We start from the raw sequence: 13548 nt of genomic DNA, 5'->3' as shown, positions 1-13548 counted from the left end.
TTCATCCATCCAATTAATATTGGTGACCAACCGAAGGGGGGCTCTGCTTGTCGGGTAGGAGGAGTCAGTGCACTTCACCCTGTGTTGGGACGTTTCAAGTTCGAATCCCAATGGTATGGTTAGTATAACAGGTAGGAGTCTGCCTAACCCCAACTTTCTCTGTCGAAAAAATTAATATTGGGGCCCAGGAAGTTAAAGAATCAAGGGCTTTTGTTCATCGATCAGCATGGTTGCAGGAAAATTGGTGGACACTCCAATTGCAATTGCAATTAAAATGAATAGTTTTAACCCTAACTAAAGCGCTAATGTTAATTCAATTTGATCTTTAAATCTAAAAATATAATTCCACCTAAACTTGACGGCTCCCATCCATTATTCAAGAGATAAAATTTTCTTGGCAGATATTGGGCATGAGGTTCTAGGACTCATCCTTTGCCAGAAACATTATCATTGGTCCTGCATCTCTGCATTAATCCAGCAGGTGGTCGTATGCATGGAAGTGCTGGTTGATAACAGAGTGGTGGGTAGTTTGGAAGGAGAGTAACACTAGAATTTTTAAGGAGACCGCATCGTCGAGGCGTATTTTATCGAAAGTGTACTATCTGGTGGCCTAACTATGATGCATGGCTTCAGCCTCTTTTTTTCTGCTGCTATGGTCTCTCTTTTTTCTTTTTTTTGACAGAGAAAGCTGAGGTTAGGCAGACCCTAACAGTTATACAACTATACCATTTGGGGTTCGAACTTGCAACGTCACAATACAAGGTGACGTGCACTAACTGCTCCTACCAGACAAGCGGAGCCCCCATTGGTGCTATGGTCTCTTTGACCAATTGTCAGTCAATCTCTTATCGGTGCAATCGTTAACTAAGAAACCACCTCATCTTATGCTATATGAGGGTTAACCAAAGGGGGGAGCCTTTTGAAGCTAGCGATAAGTGAGAGGCTTTTTGGAGTTTAACTTTAACCGGTAAATTACGGGTTACAGTCTCAAATCTCATTCTCCAGAAAATCTCAAAGAGGGAAAGACGAACATATAGAATACAATAAATTATATACAAAAATTTAGTAAGCACATAAACAGCATAGAAGTATTGCAAGAAAAGTGTTTTTAGCAAGTTAATAACAGGTTAAAATCACGTTAACAGCATAGTGGGTTTTTTTCTTGCAGTATCCGTTATTTTCAGTATAATATCTACTATCGAAATATTCGTGCAAAACATCGTGATAATTTTACAGATAATGGCAATATTTGCGACATAGTTAGGGACCAGTACGAAATTCACCCAAGACACAAAAATATGATCGACGCGTGAAAACATGTAAAAATTTGCAAAAATTTCTTTGACCAATGCAAAAAAATATTTATAGCAAACTTAATTCCAAATGACAACCGAAAAGGATCCCATGTAAGGCAAGTTTTATCTTGAGAGAGAGAGAAGGGCCTCACCCCATCATTTGAAATAGGATGGATTCCATCATACATACCAGCTGTTGATTGGATGGCTAGGATTGAATGTATGATGGAACCCATCGTATTTTAATGAAGGGATCCTGTTGCTAGCGTTGATAAAGGAGTCGTTAGTGGTTAGTGGAATGTCCCACCTCTCTCCCCTCCACGAGATTGTTGTGGACTCTCCAAGCTTTTTAAATGTCCATTTCACTCACTTAACACGTCTCAACCATCTCTCTCTCTCTCTCTCTCTCTCTCTCTCTCTCTGAGGCAGCAAAGGAAAATGGGCGGTGCGCTGAGGAAACATTTGAAATCCAGGCCACGTGAAGACCCAGCTGAACTAAAGCAGATAATCCAACGTCTCCAAGCAGAGATACAGCAATTGAGGAATGAAAGGAAGAGAGAAGAGAGATCTCAAAGGAAAGAATTGGCAATGAAGCAAGCAGAGTGGAATCAGGAGAAGCAGCAGTTGGAAGAGGAGATAAGTGCCATCGCCAGCTGCTGCGAGCAATACGCCAGAAGCGATATGCAGCTGCTGGAGATGAAGGAGAGCGAGTGGTCCTACATCTTGGTCGAGCAAATGAAGGAGCAAAAGCAAAGAGAGGAGGCAGTTGAGAAATGGAAGTGTTTGTACCTCGCAATCAAGAACGAACTTGACCAACTCATTCAAGCTACAACACTTCGCTCTAATCCGCACCATCAAGGTAAGAGAGAGACCCGGGGTTGCAATTTCAGAAGTGTAACTCCATGCCAACACAAATTTCTCGTCTCTGGAATATACAAATTTGCTTTCGAGCAAATTCCTGGAAAAGCCCAAATTTCAGGTTTTGAATTTCCACCCAGAAGGGCTAGAGCTTAAAAAGGCATCAGAGACGGATATTCATAGTTTACGAAATCAAAGGCTTTAGGAAATACGACTGAAACGAGTTGATGTATCCAAACGTACGCTAATGGCTCTAAATTTTCTGATGTACAGAAGAGGAAAGATTCTGCATAATATGGCTGAAGGAGGAACTGAAGACAAAACAGGAGATCAATGAGGTACTGAAGGCAAAGGTTATGGAGATGGAGAAAGCAAGTGCAAAACGAGAAAGGGAGATGGATATTCTGAGACAGAGCATTCGGATCATGAACACCAACCCCACCAAAAAGCAGTCTATAAGAATCAATCTTTCGAGAAGTCTCCATGTATAAGATTAGCAAGCATGGCCGGTTCACAAGAGGCATGGTAAACCATAAGGATTGTCTGTTTGCAATATTAGAAAATATGTAAACATTATTTAGTAGATATCATTTAAAATGCGGTCAAAAATTTTATCAGTATCTACAGTAGCACCCGGTCCTCTGATGATACCCCTTAAAGCTTTAATGAGATACACTGTATGTATCTCCATCAAGTCCTTACACCATGGATGGCAGGCAGGCAATGTGTGCGTGTGCGTGTGAGAGAGAGAGAGAGTTGCAATAATTACGTTCATATCAAATTTCTCCTATAGGGGCAGTCCCATAAAGACGAAGCTTTTTTTTCCTAATGCTAAAATGGAGGGTTTGGCTGGGGAAGGGACTAGCAAGAATAGAAATGAACACTTAGTTCTGTTCACGGATTGCTAAGGCCCCAGCGAAAGGGGGATACCAAGCAAAGGCTAATGCAGAGAGGAGTGTCATGATTCCTAACTACTCATGAGTCATGACCCTATATCAGCAAATTAACACCAACAGCCACTTTCAATTTGGAGTACCCATGCTAATTGCTCAGAGAGAGAGAGAACAGTAAATTGGGACTTTTTTATTAAGCAGTAACATGGAAAATTAAGCTGCTAAACCTGGTAGAGAGTATCCAAACCTAGTTTAAGAACAAATTTCAATCCGGAAAGTTCAGACCCAACTAGGCTGGAGCTGGAGACAATTATACCTAGATCCACCATGTTCCTGCCCTGGCTTTCTTGAGTTGCAGACCAATAAACTTTTGCTGCCGGCATGAGTCAGGGACGGATGGACTTTCACCAGGTTTGCGAAGCTTCTCTGACCAGTCAAGATTAGAAGGTGTCTCATAATAGTGAAAAGGAGATTATAAGAAGGATAAAAAAAGTGTATAGGTGTTATCAGCAAAAGCGAGACTGTATAATACGGGGTTGCGATTATCAAGTTAGCCAGTGGCGTAGCTAGGATTCATGTGAGGGGGGGGGGGCTACAGCCCAGTCCTGCCCGCCCCCCCCCCCCCCCCCCCTACGCCTTTGAAGTTAGCAACGCATGAAAATAAAAAATGACCCCCCACCGACCCCCCCCCCACACACACACACACAAAAAAAAAAAACTTTTAAGTGGGCACAGAAGTGCGCTCCATCTCATGTCAAAATTCAGTATTATAGTATACGATCACCACGAGAAGAAAAGGCGCTAAGATAAGTTTTTGATAGGCGGACAAAAATGCCACGCTTTTGTTTCGGTCAAAAAAAAGTCGGACTGGGAAAGGTCAAACACGCAAGGGGTCCGACCTTTTTTTTTCCTCCTTTTTTAGGGATATTCAATGCCACAAAACGAAAAATAGCAGAGGGAGCTTTCTATATAATTTGATACGCGTTGGGGATCCAGTCCCCCAAAATGCGGAAAAAATGTCAGGCGACATGCGCACAAAGAGGAAAATAGTGGCTACATTTGCGGGTGCTGAACCCCTTGGTTGAAACTCAGAAGGACGGGCAGTTTTAACCAAATTTGTCCCCTTGATGTGTTCGGCATAGGGATGGCAGTGGACCGGGGGAAAGCGGGGCCCCGCCTCGCCCCGTTTGGACCGGGGATGAAGGGTATGAAACGGGGATGGAGGCAGGGACGAAGGTTAAAATCCATCCCCGTCCGGGGTGGAGGCGGGGATGGACTGGCACGTTCCCCCGCCCCATCCCAGTCCCCGTCCCCGTCCCGGCCCCGCCCGCAACCCTTTATATTTTTATTGTTTACTAACCCTAACTCCCTTCCCTAATTTCCTAAGAGTCGGGCCGTCACCTCTTCCCCTTCCCCATCCGCATTATCATTGTAGCCGGGCCGTCGCCGACCACTGTTGGCCGTCGCAGGGGGAGGCCTCCACCCTCATACTCAGCCTCCTCTACAAGCTCGACGGGAGGGCGGAGCTCTACCGAGACGTACCCCTCTCCTACCTCTTCCTTACGAACAATCTTCAGTACATCATCGTTAACGTGCAAAGCTCCAATCTCCGACTCGTCCTCGGCGACGCTTGGGGGAGAATGCGCACCAAGAAGCTTCGGCAGTACGTCGCTAACTACAAGCGCATGGCGTGGAGCGAGGCCATGGCGGAGATGCCGGTAGTGATCGATGCCGAAAGCGCGAGGCGGGCTTTGAGGCGGTTCAACTCCGCCTTCGAGGAGGAATACCGGGCACATACTGCGTCGATCGTGGTGGAGGACATGAAACGGGGATGAAGGCGGGGGTGGAGGATAAAATCCATCCCCGCAGCGGAGGCGGGGCGGGGGTGGAGGATAAAATTTTGAGGCGGGGCGGGGGTGGAAACCTTGTCCCCCGCCCCGCCCCACTGCCATCCCTAGTTCGGCATGATCAAAATAGTAAGAATGACCCCTTAAAAAATAAGATTTTTTTAATGGTTAACAATCCGGTAGGTACATTGTTTGTAGGCTGCTGATTTTTCAACCACTGAAAACTCCAACACACTTTGGAAAAACATGATTCAAAGACCAGTTTCTACTAAACCAAACATGTAAATCACATCTGGGAATCAAATTTGAAAAAAAAAATGAAAATTGGAGTTCTCCCACGAGTGTAGTCAACATTTTCCTCTAAAGAGCTCAAGTCTTGAAAAAAAACAAAAAAAAAATAGTGAAATGAGAAAAGACATCATAACATTGTCACATATAACCCTACTTGCAGATGGCAACACAAGCTGAAGGCAGGCATCGTTTTAGTTGGTGAATGTGTGGAAATTCAATATTGAAAAACGAACAAGAGTCACATGTGAATTGTATGAACAAATTTGGCATTTATCAATGATAAACCATTTGTGGAAGGACAAGCCAACGGATTGGTTCCCTTTGATATCTTATATTTAAATGTGCTATCTGTTATCTCTTGATTTTTTTTGTATCCTGGATGGCGGTCTGCCTAACCCCAGCTTTATAATCCCCCCCAAAAAAAATCTAGATGGCATGACTTAGATATATGGTACAACTTCTGAATGCGGATGGTCCGGATAGCAAACTAGATCATCCACAGGTGACGATCAGTCAAAATGAAAAGCTAGAACGAACCAGTTAGAGATTGGAAACAGGGGTTTCTAGACAAACACAAACTCTGGGAAACAAGAGGAAAATCACTAAGGCAACAAGATGTAAGGAATGTGATTCAATTCATGCATAAGCCCATAATACTCCAAAATATATCAAATTGCCAAATTCAACCTAATCAACGAACGTATCCAAGACCAAACCAATGGATGTCTGTTTTCATAGAAAATATTACTAAATACCAATATTACCCATAACTAAAGCACGAATGGTATACATGAAAAGTTTGTCCTCGAAAACAATAGCAGGTTAAATGACCCAAAAAATCAGTTAAATGAAAAAGGTTAACTAATAAAGGTCAAGAAATAGGACAGGTGTTGAAGATTATGCAAGCTAGATAATTTTACTGTATTTTCTTAGGCCCTGTTTGGAAACTGTCAGTTCCGTGGCAGCTAAGGATGCAAATACGAAATCCACATAAGCCATGGTTTCACTACAAGAAAATTGTTAATTAGCGACGGAAATTTGCGACGGATTTTTTCCGTCGCAAATTAGCGACAAATTAGCTAGAGAAAACTTTTTTCATGAATCCGTCGCTAATTAACGACGGATTAACGATGAAGGTTGTTTCATCGCTAATCCATCGCTAATTAGCGATAGATTAACGACAACAATTTTTCGTCGCTAATTCTCAATACAATAAAATCATTTTAGCGAGAGAATTTTTCCATCGCTAATCCGTCGCTAATTAGCGACGGATTAGCGACGGAAAAATTCTCTCGCTAAATCCCTCGCTAATTTTTTATTTAAACTGAGCGCGAAATTTTCCCTCTCTCCTCGTTCGAAATTTAAATCGACCGCGCGATTTAAACCGCTCTCTCTCCGTCGAAGAGCGTGTTGGAGAGCATGACGACGATGAGGCAGATTGTTGGAGGACAGCGACGCCGGCAGACGACGACGACGGAGGACGGCGACGCCGGCGGATGACGACGACGGAGGACGGCGACGACGGAGGACGGCGACGCCGGAGGACGACGACGATGGAGGAGGACGGCGACGATGGAGGACAGCGCCGACTTCGAAGGACACAGTTTCATGGAGGACGACGACACCGGAGGACGGCGACGCCGGAGGACGGCGATGACTTCGGAGGACGCCATTTCACGGAGGACGGCGACACCAGAGGACGGTGACGACGTCGGAGGACAGCAACGGTGACGACGGAGGACGGCGACGAGTTCGGAGGACGCCGTTTCACGGTGGATGGCGACGAGGCTGAGCGATTGTTGAAGGAAGGCGACGCCGGTTCACGGAGGACGGCGATGCCGGAGAGCACCGGTTCACGGAGGATGATACAAGTCTGTGAAATCCTTGTCGGGTGCGGTATAAGTCCGGCTTATTGCTGCCGGAATACCGCCCGACAGGGATCAATTTTTTTTTATTTTTTTTTTTAAATTTAGCGACGGATAATGTCCGTCGCTAATCTGTCGCAAAATTGCGACGGAATTAACGACAGATAAGTTTTTTCGCCAATTAGCGAGCAAAAATTCGCGATGGCCTAAATCCGTCGCTAATCCGTCGCTAAGCCATCGCTAAACTGTTTAGCGACGGCTTAGCAACGGATTAACGACGAATTTAGGTCGTCGCTAATCCACAGGTTTCTTGTAGTGTTTGGGCAAATCCATGAACACATTTGGGGCCATTGGTAAAACATTGCAGGGAATTTACCACTTCCAGCAGGTTACCAGTTTGGAATGCCCTCCGTAAGTCACATTTTGAACGTTGGAAGGTCATCGGGAGAGGAACTGGAGCATTCGGAAGCTCCGTCAGAATGGAAGTGGGGTGATAGTTCCCAACTACCACCTCATGGAAGTGGTAGCTGAAATGAGAAACTGAAGGTGGCAAATACCACCCCAGTTCCCTCTTTTTCCATTTTTCCTGTCTTCCCAAACAAAAATGGCACTGGGTATTCACCAGATCCACTACGGATGATTCCGACGCCCAGTTTCCAAACAAGGCCTTTATTCCATCCACGTAGCAATACCATTACTACTAGACTTGGATCACAAAGATAGTCCTAGTCTTTACATTTCTAACGGGAAAATGAAATAGAAAGTTACCTGTTACAATGTGCGTATAGGACCCCATGGGCGTTCAGCATGCAAGAATTGTTAATACCACCGGAGTTTCCAACAGCTCTGTACATTGTCTAATACACTAGAACCAAAAACAAACGTATAAGAATAAAAACTGTATTCGATCTAACATGCCATTTAGAAAAAGAAATCATTAAGATTCATAGTTTCAATGCAACATAGGAGCTAAATGGCTGCTTGTCAGTTGCAAATACTTTGCTTTCGAGCCATTATAATCTTTCTGTGAAAACGTTGGATATTGAGTTTGCAAAAGAAAATCCAGCAACCAAAAATAAAAAAGTTCGCGCAGACAAGGTAGATATTGGCATCATAATTGCATATATCAGAGCAAGGTTAAGTAATGTAACTGAAGTGAATATTCGATCTGCTTGAACTAGTGAATAACCTAAAAAACCAAACCATATGAGCAGAAATATCAGCTACAGGAGAAGCTGAGAAATTATAAATAACAGGTTAAAATGTACAATTGGTAAACTTAATAGAGAGATTTTGCTTATTTATTTAAATCACAAAACGTGAATGATTATCTCTTTTCCCTTTTCTCTAATCTTTCAGAGATTCTAAGATTTGTCTCAAGATAAAAGAAAACTGGTCCTAAGTGAGATCACAGGACACTCAAACCAGGCCTGCGTTTAAAAACTAATTAACGACCTAGTTTAAGTACTTCTGACACAAGAATCCAACTAAAATTTGATCCCCACCCATTTTTCATAGAAAACTCGAATCAAAAGCTGGATGGGGATTACATGATATTCTTGATTCAGAAAGAGCAATCTTATCAAGCAAGGGGAAATTAAAATGGAGTAAAAAGGTTCATAAACAATGAAAAAGGCAAAAGAGTAAAGGATATCAACAAGATGCTTCGACTGTTCTCTTGTATGAAAAAGCCAAACTATCTGTACGGGACCTTCAATTCTACAGAGAAAACCGTCTTGTTGATTCCCAACAAAATTAGCATATAATTCTGCCAAACTGAAGAACTAAGTATTGATTGCCAACACAATAGAAAATTTGCAAGTGTATTTTCTTTATATTATGAGTCTTCAGGGTTGGAGTCCAGATTTGCCAACAAAGATCATATAAATACAGAAAAAAACAGGCCATTCAAGAAGACAGATGCTACAGAATTTTTCATGCATTTCACTGGGACACCCACTATGATGAGATTGAGATGATCATCGTGTTTGATGTTCTAGAGCATTCCAGTAAATTCATTCAAACAATGGGGTAATACATCGGAAACCAATCATTTTGATAATCTTAAACTAATATTAAAAATATAATTTTAGGATGACAGCCAAGTTATTGAACCCAATACTCCATATGGAATTTCCAGCTGAAGAAAGTAATATATCCCAAACATGACCAAGTTGGGATCCTATCGGGTTGGGCCACATCCATAGTTACTAATATTGGTCTTTTTTCAGTTTTAATATGTTTCCTAGTAAAACCCAAGGAAACCATGGCATCCTGCAATAAAAAACCAAAGAAATATATGTTTTGGTAATATTAATTATAAGTGTAAAGAAGAGGTAGCAAAGCACTGAAAATATAGATAAATTCTAAAAAAAATTAGGCAATCAAAATATTTGAAAGCAATGACGTAAACATAGACTCAGTAGCCCAATCATTTTTTAAATGATCCTGAAAATTAGACTCAATGAAACAAATTGAACCGAGAACCTAATGTAGAGCAGGCAAAACTTGCAGAGACAATACAGACTAATTAAGGCTTAAGTCTAGTTATCAAAGCCAGAAATAGGAGGGCCATGACTCAGCAAACTGGCATGCAAAGCCACCAATGAAAGGATCCTAGGCTTGCTTTGGAAATCAGGCTTGTCAAGTGGATTTCAACCGAACAGAAATGGTGCCCCAAGGGGGGTTGGCATAGTGGGATGGGGCCTTGGCTGCTAAACGGAGAGTCAAGGTTTAATTCCTATGGGCGTCGCCCCTCTGCAAAAGCCAATGAGTAGCATAGGCCCCGGGGCAGGGGTCCTAGCCTCAGAGTTTTATGCTGACGGCAAGACAACCGTAGGTATGGCAGGCTGAACCAGCGCGACCAGGTCTTCATGTCAGGTGTGGTTTCTTCAGGTTATAAATCCAAAAAAAAAAAAAAACAGAAATGGATGATACCATGAAGTACAGTAAAGATCAATAAAGTTGCACTACTGGATGCAATTAATAAGCATACATTTTCGTTTCTCATGACGAACACTCCCCTGACCTATGCTTGAGATGGCAACTTTACCAATAACACTATTACATTCAACCCAATAAATAGCACTTTTACTATAGAGATAGAACAATTGGCAAAGGTATTCACAATAGTGACAATATAAAGCAGAAACAAAAGCAAACAGAGGTTCCATCCCCAATATGCAAAAAGTTCAGGAAAAGATGAACTTTTCTTTTTGATGATCAAGCCGGTGATTATCCAAAATAAGGTAAAATAAGATCAACTCAATAAAGCATGTTAGACAAAGGTAAAATCAAGCTTGACGCTATCAAATATGAGCAACCCAATAAAGCATGTTAGACAAAGGTAAATACTAAGCGCATAACTTGTCTCTAAAATCCCGAAATCAAAGAATAAATTATTTAAAAAAAGAAAGTAACTTTGAGTCATACTGACATACCAACTAGGGCTGACAAGGAATACTGTGAAGTTAAACTCATTTGATCTTGGTTTTGGTGACCTGATTGTCAAATTGTATTAATAATTTAATATATAGGGATCACTTGTTCCCAAGAAAATTTTTATTAATATAAGAGATTGTTATAAATATAGAACATGGTTTAACAGACATTGATCAGTAGGCAAGGAGTTCATTACCAACCATTTTTACTTGATAGCAATTCCACAAAAAAAAACAGTTTGTACCCCAAAGAAATGCAGATCTTCCAATAAACTTGGTCAAAAGAATGGCAACCGAAAAAAAAAAACATCCAAACAGTTTAATGTCAAAACATGAACCAGAAATTGGAAAATACTGTTCTGATCTCAGATGGCTAGATGAAATAAAGTTAATTACATAACGCCAATCCCATGAACAAGGTTCCAGTCAAAAAGGGAAAAAAAATAATTAGAAACCATTTGTACATGATAGCATTTCCACAAAAAGAGCGGTTTGTATTTTGTACTCAAAGCTACCCAGAACTTCCAATAAACTTGGTCAAAATAACCGCAACCAATAAAAAATCATCCAGACATTTTAATGGATTATTTTTTTCCTAGTGATCAAAAGATGGGCCAGAAATTAGAAAACAATGTTTTGATCTCAGATGACTACAAGAACTGAGGTTGATTAGATCACACCAAGCCCATGAACAAGGATCCGGTCATAAAGGAAATTTATTTGAAAAAGAAATTATAAACCCAGCTGTCAAAGTAAATAATCTCTTCCCGTATATGATTTAGCAATTGTTAGGACCAACAATATACGTGTAGAAGATGGCAACTCAAATTTGAATGTCAAGTTAAAGACTAGAACCTGCAGTTACTTGTAAGAAAACAATATTCACACAAGATCAAAGAATTAGCTTGCCATGGCATGCTTGCAATTAATTGGTGTAGAAACATCTTCCATATATGGTAGTTTAGGTCCTTTCCAAGCCCAAAGATTACCTAAAGGCTAGGTTCATGACGATATATACAGTTCTTTGTCTAAGGGACAAAGATATAGATGTCGATTCAGGTTAGTTAGCAGGGTGCTAAGACTGGTTGTTGGGATCAACAAACAAACGTTAAGAGTTGAACAATGTTTAGCACCTTTTCATCTGAAACTGATGCCGAGTTAGTAACCATAATTGCTTGAGTAGCAAACAGATTAGTACTCTCCACAGCATTTAGATGGCAAGCACGGTTCCTGAATTCCAGAAAACCAATAAAGAGGGAGGAAAAGAAAGAAACCAAACCACGGATCAAAGGCACGCAAATCAACACGCTTCCTCAAACTGATAGAATGCGGCCCATCATAAATCTCACGGAGAAACTGCCTGGTCAACTAAATATTCGAGTGATTACGATCCATGGACAAGAAATCATCATCAGACATTCCCTCTCATAACGTCTAAATCCAATTATAAACTTCCACCAATCTTTACCGACAAGTACATTACTCAATTGACTCCAGAATTTCTTTAAAAGGAAATATGAAAAAAAAAGTAAAATTCAATCCCACAAAATTATATAATGCACCAATCAGAAACTATCGCTTTGGAGCACAGATCATTTGGAAAGAAGATCCCCACGAAAAGCGAGGACCACAAAAGATGGTAACTTTTGTCCACAATTCTGCAGCAATAAAGATCAGAAGAAGCATTAAACATTAAACGAGATCAAATTTACCTACTCCTCCGAAGCATCAATCCCACAAATCCCCGGTTCTCCCGCCTCACGCAGAGATCAAAATCAGCGAACGCAGGAGCCACAGAAACCGAAACCAGAAACAAAACGAAAGAAAAGGTCATTGAATATCATAGGCAGGCGCTCACGCATGCTTAGAACACGAACCCAGATAAACTCGACGCCAAGGTCGAGATCGAACAGAACACGATCGTCGTTCTTCTTTCTACATCTTCCACGGAATTCTTCCTCCGATCGGCATTCTAATGGGCTAAGCATCGAGCGTGCGCCGCCGCCGCAGCTCTGCATCCTTGGAATCTCAGCACAGCAAAGAAGATCTCGAGAGGAAACGCCTCTAATTCGCGATTGGGGCAGAATTGCGAGGGGTAGAGAGAATGAGCAAAAGGAAAGCAGAAGCCGTGGGCTAAGCACCGATTGACGGGGAAATTAGGGCCTCCAATCGGTTCGGTATCACAGATCGCTCTGGTTTTCTGAGAGGGAAGGCGAAGACGGACTCTGCGAGGGCCTGCAGAAGCACTCTTCTTCTTCTTGGGAAGGGTGCGAGAGAAGACACCGAACTCCCTCTGCGTTATTTCGAATTGGCCGAGAGGGCGGTTGGCGGGAGAATGGCTCTAGAGTGAAAGCGCGCGTTAAGGAAAAAGTGCTCAGATTGACGACTAATTTATACTCTTGCCATTAGGTCGGTGCGTCTCGAGTACGCTTTAGCTGCTCAAGAAAGAGCCCCGCTTCACGAACACATTTACGATTTTGCCATCCAGACGCTTTAGGCCGGAGATAAATGGTTCGGGTTCGGGTCAAATGTAGTCAAACGCCCAATCCGACTAATTGGAATATTGACTAATCGGACTCGGGTTCAGATGGGAAAAAACTAATACTGAATCTGAAAAAATACATGTAATCGGATTCGGTTATGAAATCCTCATACTGAATCCGAATTTGATTACTAATTGGATTTGGTTTTCTTAACCCAATCACACTCATTGGATTCGGTAACGGGTTGGATATCAAATATATCCAACCTGTTGACTTCCTTATTCGCAGTGGTTCAAACGGGTCAGATATGATCTCCATCATCATAAACATGAAACATTATCCAAGTATTGGCCGGATCCCAACCTGAATCACAACAAGCTAAATCATGTGCGAGATTTGAGACTGAGGCCAATTTTTTTAATTAATGTACATGATCCAATAACTCCGCCTGTGTATAACTCTTTAGTTATACACTGCCGGTCCCAAGCCCGGATAAAGGAGGAGGGTTGCGGTAGGCCTGTGACAGCCAGCATAAAAACTTAGTCATACCCTATGAAAATGAACCAATATGAGAAT

General features: G+C 42.0%; 1 protein-coding gene and 1 long non-coding RNA gene across 2 annotated transcripts; one reads left to right on the top strand and one right to left on the bottom strand.

Annotated features, from left to right (window-relative positions):
- The first annotated feature begins 1486 nt into the window (after positions 1–1486).
- Positions 1487–2773, top strand: LOC149819361 (uncharacterized). The gene is made up of 2 exons (XM_089984951.1): positions 1487–2154; positions 2427–2773. The coding sequence occupies exons 1-2, from the start codon at positions 1734–1736 to the stop codon at positions 2642–2644; spliced, it is 639 nt and encodes a 212-aa protein (XP_089841077.1). The 5' UTR covers positions 1487–1733; the 3' UTR covers positions 2645–2773.
- Positions 2774–3215: 442 nt separating this feature from the next.
- LOC149819360 (uncharacterized) lies at positions 3216–12844 on the bottom strand. Its single transcript, XR_016427243.1, has 3 exons — positions 12202–12844; positions 7818–7914; positions 3216–3472 (listed from the first exon to the last, which is right to left on the bottom strand). It is a non-coding gene; the product is annotated as an uncharacterized LOC149819360 (long non-coding RNA).
- Positions 12845–13548: the final 704 nt, after the last annotated feature.

The sequence above is a fragment of the Nuphar pumila genome, chromosome 13, assembly GCF_984573655.1.
Source record: "Nuphar pumila chromosome 13, dmNupPumi1.hap1.1, whole genome shotgun sequence".
NCBI lineage: Eukaryota > Viridiplantae > Streptophyta > Magnoliopsida > Nymphaeales > Nymphaeaceae > Nuphar > Nuphar pumila.
The sequence above is the reverse complement of the archived record's forward strand: the minus strand, read 5'-3'. Positions and strand labels throughout refer to the sequence as shown.